We start from the raw sequence: 12,908 nt of genomic DNA, 5'->3' as shown, positions 1-12,908 counted from the left end.
TCGAGGTAGGGCCAGTCTCGGCCAAGTAGAATAGGAGCAGGTAGCCAGGGAGCAACTCCCACTAGTAGGCTAGCCTCTTGTTCCTGGATACGCAGTGTAACGTTCGTCGTCAGGTATGTCTTTGTATCCCCATGGATACACTCGATATTCCAAGGAGAGTCATAAGATAGTCTATTGCTTGGAATTAGGCCCTCTAGGATCGGGGTTTTTCTAGAGCCTGAGTCCAGCATGGCGTTTACTTTTGTCCCCTCCAGAGATGCTGGGACTAACCACGGATTGTGGTCCCCTCGGAGACAAGCTGTGGCAGTGGTTCTGCCATATGAACAGTCCATTTCCTCATCTCCTGAGTCCGCAAACTCGGTCGTCCGCGGAAGCTCTCGACGGGGCTCGGTGTTTGGACCTCTCCGCTGTTCGATGGGGTCCTCCCTTCTGGTTGGTGGGGTTATCCTCTCCACCGGGTGGGTGACAGGAGTCCAGTTTCTCGGGCAATACTGTGGGTGGCGGCCTTCCTTGAGTGATCCAGTGGCCTGGGACCCAGGATGGGCGTCTCTGCGGGAGTTTGTACCAGGAACCCTCCGAGATGGGAAAGGGTCTTCCGATCGGGTTGACTGGATCTCCCGAGCTTGCGGGTTGTAGACCCCTCGATTGTCTGCTCTCGTGCCTCTAGTATCACCGGAAGCAACTGGTGTTTGCACCGGCCGTTCCCAGCTATTCTGTTGGGTGTCGTCGCCCAGGAAGTTTTCCACCAAGCGGACCGCTGAATCCAGGGAAAATGCAGCGTGTCTTTTTACCCAGGAATGGGAGGAGGGGGGCAGTATCTGTATGAACTGCTCGAGCACAAACTGTTCAAGGATCTCTGCCTTGTCATGTTTTTCCGGTTGTATCCACCTGGCACATAAGTCTACTAAGCGGTGGGCTACGACCCGGGGTCTGTCTCGGTTGGAATATTTGACTGTCCGGAACCGCTGTCGGTAGGTCTCTGGCGTGAGGCCTAGGCAATCCAGAATAGCAGCCTTTAGTTTCTGATAGTCCATGGCCTCGTCTGCTGGAAGAGCCTGGTAGGCTGCCTGAGCTTCCCCTATGAGGAGTGGAGCCAGAGTCGTTACCCAGTGATCAACTGTCTAGCCGTGGGCAGTGCTACCCTTTCAAAAGTGAGGAGAAATGCCTCTGGGTCTTCGTTTGGCTTCATTTTAGGCAGCATCACCGTTTTTTTTATTTGGAATCCCTGGTCTGCCTGGGGTTGGGCCTTCAACCAGCAGTTGGAGTAGCTTTTCCTCTCGCCGGGCCTGTTGCTCATCTTGCTGGGCTTGTCGCTCAGCTTGCTGGGCTTGTCGCTCATCTTGCTGGGCTTGTCGCTCTGCTTGCTTCTCTGCTAGCTGGAGCTGTTGCTCAAGCTTTTCCTCTCGCCGGGCCTGTTGCTCATATTGCTGGGCTTGTCGCTCAGCTTGCTGGGCTTGTCGCTCATCTTGCTGGGCTTGTCGCTCTACTTGCTTCTCTGCTAGCTGGAGCTGTTGCTCAAGGAACTGAGAAAAATTCGCAATTTTTTTTTTGTGTGGCCCTTCAGATACAGGGGCCGTCCGACATCCCACTTCTGACACTACCTGTGGCAGGACGGCCTGTAGCCGAGGTCAGGGAACAGTCCACACGTATAGTTTCAGGATAAATAAAAACGTTCAGTGGCTTTATTTCTCCACAGTAACATAACATGCGGGTACACTGTCCCTTTAACAAAATAAATCCTGCTCCACTTTGGGAGAAAAACTGACTAATAACACAGCAGACCTATCTAGCAGGCTGGCTGGCTAAACCAGAACCAAACCATAAGGGTACCTTAAGCAGTCAGTAAACAAATGAATAATCCTTACTTTAGTTGAAGTAGTCTTTGGTGAAATCCCTCTGGCTAAGGGCTCACGCAGCAGTGTGCTTCTCTCTCTCTCTCTCTCTCTGGCAGCTACTGCCAATCACATGATCCTTATCTACCTTGCTGGCTCTCAGGTGTCAGCTAAAGAGTTCTGATTTCCTAACTTCCACCTGAGTTAACCCTTATGAGTGCTGGATGAAGCACTCAGACATATGTCTCCCAGGCATAACTGATAGGAGTTGACTTCACTCTGTCACAGTCATCACAATGTTTAATGCGCCGAAATGTGATACTGTAACACGCCTATGCGTTTCAACAATGTTCCAATGAGACATACACGCATGTGCGATAAAATAAAAACAGTATGAAAAGAAGTAAAAGTATTGATTACTAAATAATACATATAGAAATGTGATAATTTTATATTTGGAAGAAGACGCGACGTTATATTTTTGTTAAACTGTACTTCTTTTCCCTAAGGAGCCTCATACTACTGTATACAGTATGAACTTGGTACGTTAATTAATCTCTGCTTCAAATATAAATCTTCCAATTTACAGAAAAATTACTGCGCGCGCACACGCAGACTTCCAGAAATGTACGGCTGTACTGTAGGTTGAAATGCTATTAGACTTTTAAGACAACAGCTCGCGATCGCTCACCTGAGTTTCTAGACGGTATTGCAGTATTGCAGACAACGCTAAAAAGCCAAACGCTAAGATATCGAAAACCGCTCTGGAAAAAAAAGAAAACAGAGCACGTCTGGCCACGGTTCTCAAAGAGGCTCGGCTTCGGCCGCTTTAGAATAAAGGCTGGTGCAGCTGTACACATAATATGGGGGAAGAAATGAGGATGAACAGCTCAACAGCAACATTCAAAAAACAGATGCTCGGATACTGTTAACAATATGCTGTCCAGATTCAGACTTTTCAGTTTTCTTTAGACATGTAAATTATGTAACATTCTTCTTGTTGGAAAATGTGGTAATTTAAATGAAAATTAACTGTTGTCCTGTAGTACTGTACATACAGTAGGTTTCTTTACATGATAAGGCTTGTATCTAACTAACTTTTTCTGGTTGTAATGACTGCAGTTTAAGTCACCAAGGTATTTAAGTGAGATGTAACGACTCAGAGATGACAAGTTAAAGCTCTCAGAATAAATCGCTGATATTATAAGGGAAAATATATTAACCTGCGAGCCTCGTCCTGGTCCTGGACACCACCTTGATAAAGTGCATTACTAGGTTGTTTTGACATGAACGTGCCCTAAAGAAGGAGTGGCCAGTCATTTTGACTGAGCCACCTGTGCTGAAGCAGGGATATCTTTAAAAGCTGACCTGTTGGTGACCCTTGAGGACTGGAGTTGGCAACTCTTGCCATAAATGATATTTCTGAACATTTCCAGATGATAGTTAAAAGATCTGTGTAATTTAAAGCTGATAAATATGAATTGTTTATTCTGAGTAGAGATGGACAAGTGTGTGGAAATGTGATTAGTGTATTTCTTTTAAATTCTCCAATTCTAGAAAAACATTTGTATTCTTTCTAAATTTCAAGTGTCTTTAAATTTGAGCAGCCCTGAAGAAGAGACGGAGAGTTCTTGAAACGCGTAGGGTTAATGTTTTTTGACTCTTGCGGACCACTTAGCATTGTCACAGCTGATTCCAGAGAGCTGTGATGTCACAAGCAGCTGCCGATCAGGGAGAAACCTGATCTCCAGCAGCAACAGCTGATCGGAGATGCTAGCTGCATGCCGCTCTGCACAGAGGGATAGCAGGGGTGATTCCTGTTCAAAGACTCATACTTACAAGGCGCACGTCCAAGTGACTAAGTGTGAGTCGGAATCTAATTTTAACCAGCCGGAGAGTTGATACTTATGGATCTATTTGAGCTGATGTGACCAGCACAGCTCACTTTCACTGCAGCAAGTTTTATTGTTTTTTATGATCATTAAATTGCATCCACAAGGAGCTGTTTTTCATCAAGCACTGCAGTTTTCAGCCTTCACTTTCTTATACCACCTGATCATTTTCACAATGTTGCCAGAAGACAATGCACTATTGGTGCATTTTTGTCCTTTTCGTTTATCGTCCACATGTACCTTTGATATGAAGTGATGAGCGATGAGAACCATCAGAAGTTACACCCAGCTAAGCAGACCGATGATGAACAAATTGTTTATGGGTTTGTATGCTGATTAGCTTAATCAGAGTTGATTTGTCATCCAGGCGCCATACATACAGCTTCCCTAGTCAACTTTATTCTGTCTGCAGGCCATATCCCTAAGATCTGGAAAACAGCAAGAGTTGTCTCAATCTTTAAAGTGGAGACAAAAACACTGTCTCAAACTACAGGCCAATCTCTCTTCTCTCAATACAATCCAAAGTCATGGAAAAATGTGTTCACTCCCAATTAAGCGATTACTATACCAAGACAAATTTCCATAGCCAAGTCCAATCTGGCTTTTGCCCCAAACACTCCATGATAACTACACTGCTAAACGTTTGTAATGAGATCCAGTGTGGAATGGAACTGGGACAACTCACTGGTGCAATATTCCAAGATTTTGCAAAAGCTGTTGATCATGTTATCTTGCTTAACAAACTTCAGTGCTCTGGAATAGAGAAGCATGCTTTAAATTGGTTTAATTCCTACCTACCGTATCAGGTAGATCCCAACATGTGTCTATCTCAGGCTCTAACTCCAACCCTTTGGATATCACCTGTGGGGTCTTGCAGAGCTCTGTTCTGGGGCCCCTACTCTTCTCAGTGTTCATCAAAGATCTTCCTACAGCTTGTAAGGGAGCTTCAATACACATGTATGCAGATGATACAATCTTATATGCACACAGCCATAGCCTCTCCGACCTTGACCACATACTTCAATCTAACTTTTTGAACTTGAAAATTGGATTTTCCAAAACAAACTGTTTTTAAACACTGTCAAGACTGTAACAATGGTATTTGGGACCAAGGCTAAATTTTTAAAGCTTCCAATGACTGAGCTCCAGATCAGAACCAACGCTAATGCCACCCTAGCTCCTGTTACTAGTTTGAAATACTTAGGCATATGGTTTGACTTCTATTTAACATTTGGGTGCACATTGATACCCTGACATCGGAAACCTATGCCAAACTAGGTGTACTTTATAGGAACAAATCCTCCTTAAGTCTGCTGGTCAGAACGCGTATTGTACAGCAAATGCTGATGCCAATTATCGACTTTGGGGATATAGTGTAAAGCTCGGCACTCCAAACCCACCTTAGCAAACTTGATACCCTCTGCAATTCAATATGGCGATTTGTTCTAAAATGCAACTGCAACACACATCACTGCGAAATGCTCAAAGGACTAGATTGGTCATCACTTTAGGCTAGGCGCAAAGTTCATCTTTCCTGTCTTACCTTCAAATACTTTCTGGGCAAACTACCCGTCTATCTGAACAAGCTCCTCACCCCTACCACATGCAGCACATGTCATCTGAGATCTGACTCCAAAAGACTGATCATGGTCTCAAGGTTGAGCAAAGTATCCGGCCGCTCCTCCTTCTCTTACCGTGCACACCAAAACTGGAACAATCTACCGAGACTCTCAGAGACGCGACCAGTCTGTTATTTCAAACTAAAGCTGTCTCACATTTTAAACTGGTCTCTAAATGTTACATACGCCTATAATATATATTATCTTTACCTGTGCATGCTATGTCTTGTATATAATGTATGCCCTGTTCACTTATGTAACTATGTATTTGTAACCATGTACAGCTGAACCCTTTTATAACACGGTGCTCGGGGTCCACATAATGAGACCGCATTATATCCGGGATCGCAGAAAAAAAATGGCCGCTCTCCCAAGCTTGGTGAGACAGTTCAATTTAACTTTTGACGCAGACATGGGTCATATGACCCTTCTCTGAACAATGACCGTGAATAGAGCCACAACAAACTTTTGCTTCTGTACAGTAATGCCAGGGAATTGAACCCTCGATCGTGTCATGTACAAGTCCCCTGCTCTAAGCACTACACCACAATGTGGATAGATAATTATCCTCTTTTAACAACCCTATGGATATTTGTATGGTGTATTCTAATTGGGTGATTTACTGCAGTGTTAAGGTTATTTAATATGTTAAATGTTGTTTTTTTTTTTAAGTCTGAACACCCTCTGTGGTGTAGCAGTTAAAGAATTGCACTTACATAGGAAGGATCAGGGGTTAAATTCCTGCATGGTATGGTATAATTTATAAATTATTATTTTATATAATACACATGCAGGAATCGAACGTGTCGAACGGGGTTGAGCTGTATCATGTATTTGTAACCATGTCATCATAACTATTCCCAGGACATAGATGAAAACGAGAGGTAACTCTCAACGTATTACTTCTTGGCATCTTTTTTTTTTCCGTACAAATATTTTTTTATTGAGTTTTTTTTTCTTTTCCAACAAAGTTACTACATGGCAATATTCATAGCACTTATCTGGAGCAGTCCTTTTGGGCTTCCTCAGTCCAAAATTACTATTTGACATTGTTTTAATACTTTTAAGCAACTCGATAAGATATAACAAAGAAAAAACATTAGGGGGTGGGGAGGATGAGGAGGGAGAGGGGGGAGTTCCATCTCTTTCCCTTTATGTGTAGCTAGTTCCTCTCATTTTTACCCTGACACTCTCTTAATTTTGAGCTTCTAGCCATGGATCCCAGGTCTTATGAAACTTTTCGGTATTTGTATGGAAGGGGGTGTTTGGCACTTCCAGGCTGCCGCTATTGCGTATATGGCTGCCGGCAGGATATGTGAGATTAGGCGTTTGGTCGGGGAGTTGGTTTTCTCGGTCGGCTTGGCTCAAACAAACACCAGGGGGTCAAGTGGGATGGTCAGTTTAATAGTGACTTTGATGATTTCCTGTATCATTCCCCAGTACCTCTGTATTGCTGGGCATTCCCACCAAATGTGGACCATGTTTCCCACCTGCCCACACCCCTCCAACATTGGTCTAAAGTTTCTGGGAAGATCTGTTTTAATCTTGAGGGCAGTGGTTACCATTGATAAATTTTAAATAAACTACCCGTCTATCTGAACATGCTCCTCACCCCTACCACATGCAGCACATGTCATCTGAGATCTGACTCCAAAAGATTGATCATGGTCTCAAAGTTCAGCAAAGTATCCGTCCGCTCCTCCTCCTCTTACCGTGCACCCCAAAACTGGGTCTACCAAGACTCTGAGACGCGACCTGTCTAAGTTATTTCAAATTAAAGCTGTCTCACATTTTAAACTGGTCTCTAAATGTTACATACGCCTATAATATATATTATCTTTAACTGTGCACGTATGTACTTGCGTTGTTTTCTCTCTTTCAGCTCTGCTATAAATCTATCTACCTGTGACTTTAGTTTTGACTCATATTTGTCAAAATTAGAGACTTCTCTCCAGGTCTCAATTTCAGGTAATCGTTTCTTAACTTCAGATTGGATGGTATCAAATCTTTTAGTCTCAAACTTCACTAGGAGTTGCATCAATTCAGCTGAACATTTTAGTAATATTTTCTCCCACTGAGTTAAAAAGGACTCATCACTAATTTGATGTGAGGGTGCAAGGTTAACCCGTAAGCCCCTTGGAACTAGGTCTAGTCTCAAGTAATTCGCAAGACTGGCTGACTCCCACCAGATCTTGGCTCTTGTACAGTAAAGTCGTTCAAGATCACTAAAAAATCTATTTATATTTTTGTGAGGTATATCCAGAGATATTGGTTCTCTATTGGAAAACAGAGTCTGTGCTTCTGTTTGCCACAAGCCAAGATCCTTGACGTCGTGGAGGAGGAAGTAACGGGTGAGATCGTTCTGAACGCGGTTGTAGTCACTGGTTGCTTATTGTATTAGCTATATGGGGCGCAGCTCACTATATGCTGTTTGTATCTGCCCTGCTATCTACCTCTGAGCATACCGCTGAATATTTTGACCTGATGGTTTGCCGTACGGCATAGTACTGCTTACACTGCATTACACTCCACCCTGAGTTAAAGAGACGTGATAGGTATTTGCATTCTGACATCAACTCACTGATTTTGTCTCACTCACTACGATCCATTCACCTGGTTCAGGGATCTATTTTGAGAATAATTTGGATTTATCCACGGTTATCCCTGGACTGGCTGTCACCCGTTACATATATGTTTTAATTGTTTTTATGATAATTTAGAGTATGTGTTATATATTATGTGTCACTTTGGTTTATTAATAAAATATTTATTATTTTTGCCATTTGGCTTTTAGTGGCAATTGCCCTCCCAGAGTGCTGGGAGCGATTGCTTACCTGTACCTTCACAGCTAATTAAATTACTCATACAGTGGGTATTTAAACCCTGCTAACTATTCCTAGCTTTGTTGTGCAGCTAATGAGGATCTTTCAGGAGGACTCTTTGTCTCCTTATGTGTTTATGTCTGTCAGCGTTATCCTCTTTGCACCAGCAGGAACTATAATATGCTTTATGATTACACAAGTTATGCATACAAGATATCCTGAGCTGAACTACATTGATTTCAGCCCCAGGGACCCCTTGCTTCACGAGTTAAAGGCACAGGTATTTAAATCCCCCGGTCACAAGACGTGGGCGATTTAAAAATGGCGGCAGTACCGGCACCCGATGCCCCATATCAGGGCCTGTAACTCAGGAAGCTGGGGGTCCCTGAGGCTTAAGTCAAAGCGGTTCAGCTCAGGAGACCCCCTGTTCCCGCAAACTATTTATAAAAAATAAATTAAAGCAGATTCATTACCTTAGCGGCTATCCACTAAGGCAATGAAGGGGTTTAGACACAATAGCAGCTTTATTGGGGGAAGAGGAGGTGAGTGAAGGGGGTACTTTGCCAGGGTGCGTTATTAGGCCTACCGAGAAGATTGCAGGATGAATTACCACCTTCATTACCATAGCGGTAGAAACCGTTATGGTAATGAAGGGGTTAACCCCCATGCGACTCTGCCATTAGGCCTAATAACCCATCCTGGGCCAAGTACCCCCTTCATCCAATCCCTCTACCCCCAATAAACATTACAATACCTACTATCCACCAATACACAACCCAACCACCTCCTATACCACCACATAAAAACACTTTATGCACAGGATTGATACCAGAGGCCGACAACGGTTCTCGGGTTGTTCCCGTGAGTGTCTGCGGGCCTCCAGGTGGTCCCCGCGGGTCCCCATGGGGGTTCCTGGGTGGTCTGGGGGTTCTCTGGGGGCCCTCAGGTGGGTCACACTGGTACCCGGGAGTCCCCGCAGACCTGCGGTACCATTTCTGTTCCGAAAAAAATAAAAAGTGGAATACATGGATATAAATAACCCCCCCCATGCCCCAATGCGTACAGTAATGGGCAAAATTACTACAATTAATTAATTTATTGCTTGTTTGGCTAGTGGTTTTATTTCTTGAATAGTTTGCTTGGCTAGGTGTTTATTGAATTGTATTCTTATGTTTTGGAATAAGAGATTTTTTTAATTATTGTGCTGTTTTGGAGATAGATAAATGTTATTGATGTGGCTTATTATTAGGCTTTTTAGGTCTTTTATTGTTGGGGTGTTTAGGTGCTTGTGTATATATTTTATTATTGTGTATTTTTGGCCTTCATGTTTATGATTAGGTTGCCTATTGACTGCTGTAGTGGCTTATGCCCATATTATACGGGCATGATATACCACTGTACCAATCTATTGGCACAGGGTGGGTATAGAGGGCCTGGGTGGGTGGTTAGGTCTCCCTGGTGGGTTGCGGGGGAGGATTTGATAACCCCTTAATTACCATAGTGGTAAGGTTGTTAAGGGGTTAGGGGCCATTAGATTGTATTTTTTATTGTATTGTGTCTGGCAACAGAGACAAGGATGGAAATGAGGATGACCTTCATGCTGGCAGGGGTGAGTGCAAGTTTTATTTACTTTATGCTGCTGGTTGATGTTTTATCTTAAATGGGCAAATGCACTATTTTAATATGTGGATAATAGTAATTTTGCCCATTACTGTACTGTATAAATTGGGGGGTGTATATCTATGTATTCCACTTTTTAATTTTTTCAGAACAGGATTGGTATCGCAGGTCAGCGGGGACCTCAAGACACCAGTAGGGCCCTTGGACACCCGCCGGGCACATCTGGAGGCACACAGACACCCGTGGGAACCACCCAAGGACCCCCAGACACCCTTGGGGACCTCCATTTGGCACACGGACACCCATGGGGACCACCTGGAGGCCCACGGACACTGTGGGAACCACCCAGGGACACCCAGATACCCATGGGGACAACCGTGGGCCACCCAGACACCCAAAGGGACCACCTGTAGGCTCACGGAAACCCGAGGAGAACACCCGGACACCCCCAGAAACCTGCGGGGACCACCTAGAGGCCCACGGACACCCGCGGAATCTCTGGTATCAATCCCATGCATAAAAAAATGCTTCTATGTGGGGGTACAGGGGGTGGGTGGATTGTGTATTGGTGGTTAGTACATATTGTAATGTTTATTGGGGCAGGGGGGATGAGTGAAGCACCAAGTGCCCCCTTCACTCACCCTCTCTGCACCCAATAAACCTGCTGTTGTACCTTAACCCCTTAATTGCCTTGTGGGATAGCCGCTAAGGTAATGAAGTTGCCTGTGTATGCAATAAAAATGCATCTGATTTATGCCGGGGGTCTCTGGTGCTGATGTTAATGTGCATCACCTCTGGAGATTCCTGGCATCAAACTGAGGCAGGAAAAATGCATTTTTTTTCTAAGTCCACTCTTGCCGCTTCTTGGCAGGTTCTCACCACCCTCACGCCATCTTTTCCTGGTGGAAGGATTTTTAGTGGAAATCTCAATTCTAGAGCCGTGATAGGCCCCTATAATCTAATCGAGGCTACTAGAATTGCACGAATGTGAAAACTTGTCGATAAGTGGCTTCGTTTGGAGATTTTTTTTTTTTTGCCAACAAAATATGCCGAAAAGCACTTTTATCGGCGACTTATCGGGACTTACTGAATAGCAGTAGGCCTTTTTGGCGAAAAGGCCCTGATAAGTGGCTTATTGGCGCTTATAGCATAGGCCCCTTTGATTTGCCTAAATCAAACTCGAAGGGAGAAAGGGGAAAAGAGGAGAGGAGGGTGGGGGGTGGGGATGGAAAAGCGGACAAGAAGGATGATATTCATAAAGGTAATATACAGTACGTTTTCAATATACTGTATATCTGTGTGTGCACATATTTGATGGTTCCAACAGGGATTTTATATTATATTTCATACTTGTTAAAATCAAGATCATACTGTATATTACCTTTTTGAATATTATGCTTCTTCTTCTTGTCCCCTTTTCCTTCCTCCCCCCCCCCTTTCATCCCCCCTCTCCTCTTTTCCCCCTTCTCCCTTGAAGGAATATAGGTTATATAAGATGAAATATATAGAAAATATATATTGATATATGTTAAAAACATCAAATCATAAAAAAGATAAAATTAATGATCGAGTCATTTTTCCCTGGATCAATTGGGAACCTATCAGATATGGTTTTTTAGAGGTCATACTTTTTGCATTAGACTCATTGCAATGCTAGAATGTATTTATATATGTAATTTCAGTGAATATACAAACTACAGCTGCAACGGCCGTTATTCTAAAAAATCATGGAGCCGTTGTCGTTGGATCTGCTGTACTCCACGTGGCATGAACGCGGCCAATCGCTCCAGGCACCGCGCTTATCGTGGATGCTTTCTTTAATTTCATGGATTCTGTTTCTTTGATTGCAATGAAATTCCTTCCCCTTGCCCTGTTTCTCCCTTTCCTCCCTTTGTCATTCACTCCACACATTGGATTATCATTTTTCACTATTACATATACCCCTCATGGTCTTTGACTTTGTGTTGTTCTAATTTACATATTAAACAATTTTTTGCTTATTCCGTTATCTACTAGTCATTACTGAGTGCTGGGAACATATTTTAGTGGGAACAGATAGGATCCGTAAGACTGCGGATCACATGTGTAACGTAAAGTAATGTTACTGCAATGTTACATTCAATCTCTTTAATTTTACCTTCACACGTAGGCAGTGGTGGGTCCCAGCCATAGTAATAACACTGACTGACTTTTGAGCCTCTTAATGTGTAGCCAGCTTGGCAATTAATCCGAACAGTGTCACCGTCTTTATATACCTTCTTTTCAGTACTTTCTATGGAACATGTGATTTCTAGGAGAAATAAACAAAACAATACGATTTGATGAAAAATGATAAAAACCTTTCAATCCGGGGAAGTTTAGCTCAAGAGACAAGGTAAGTATTTGTTAGCGTAGGTTTGTATCACTTTGTTTCTGATACATAATCTCTCTCTTTCTCTTCAAGATCGATAGTTTTGAGTTTTCACGCCATAGCCTAGAATGTTCTAGTTATAAATATGAACAAGCAAAACTTGCTCAGAACTGAATTCATTCTTAAACAATAAAGTTTTACTTTGCTCTTAAACACCTTCATGTCTCACATCGTGCAGCAATGCTACAAGTTGCTCTGGTTTGTGAGATCGGCCTCCTGTGCTGTGATAGGGTGTCTCACATAAGGGATTCCCACAGAATAGAAATGTAAAGGGAAGCTGGGCCCTTTAGGACTATTAGGAATCCTATAAGTCAGAAACCCTTCTGTTTACAAGAGAGAAAAACAATCCAAGGATTAGAACGGAGCACAGCTGTAAAAGAATTGGGGATAACAATGGCAAAACGCCCTTTATCAAAGAGTACTATTTGATAAAGGGCGTTTGCCTGAAACGCGTCAGAGTGTTTATCTGATGTTCCTCATGTATATGCCATGATTAAAGTATAACTTTTTAACTTTATTTTTGAAGTGAAACTTCTTTAGTGGCACCTCAGTCGAACTGGGGCAAAAATGGATGGTGGAGACAGAAATGAAACGGATGTGAAGTCAGTGCTGGCAGTTGAGGCCGGGCTGTGTTCTGGCTCAGCCCGACCCCAACACTGACATCCCACCTGTCAGTGTGTGTGTGTGTGTGTGTGTGTGTGTGTGTGTGTGTG

General features: G+C 43.4%; 1 protein-coding gene across 21 annotated transcripts in view; it reads right to left on the bottom strand.

Annotated features, from left to right (window-relative positions):
- LOC142503955 (complement factor H-like) overlaps positions 1 to 12,908 on the bottom strand; it is a 721,803-nt gene that overhangs the window by 571,238 nt on the left and 137,657 nt on the right. For 18 of the 21 annotated variants that reach the window (XM_075616940.1, XM_075616959.1, XM_075616947.1 and 15 more), the window contains one exon: positions 11,923 to 12,075. The exons of the other annotated variants lie outside the window; for them this stretch is intronic. In XM_075616940.1, the coding sequence (XP_075473055.1) occupies positions 11,923 to 12,075 (153 nt within the window). The remainder of the gene's footprint in view (positions 1 to 11,922; positions 12,076 to 12,908) is intronic. 21 annotated transcript variants of the gene reach the window in all.

Source organism: Ascaphus truei, chromosome 10 (assembly GCF_040206685.1).
Source record: "Ascaphus truei isolate aAscTru1 chromosome 10, aAscTru1.hap1, whole genome shotgun sequence".
Classification (NCBI taxonomy): Eukaryota; Metazoa; Chordata; class Amphibia; order Anura; family Ascaphidae; genus Ascaphus; species Ascaphus truei.
This window is presented reverse-complemented; position numbering and strand designations above follow the sequence as displayed.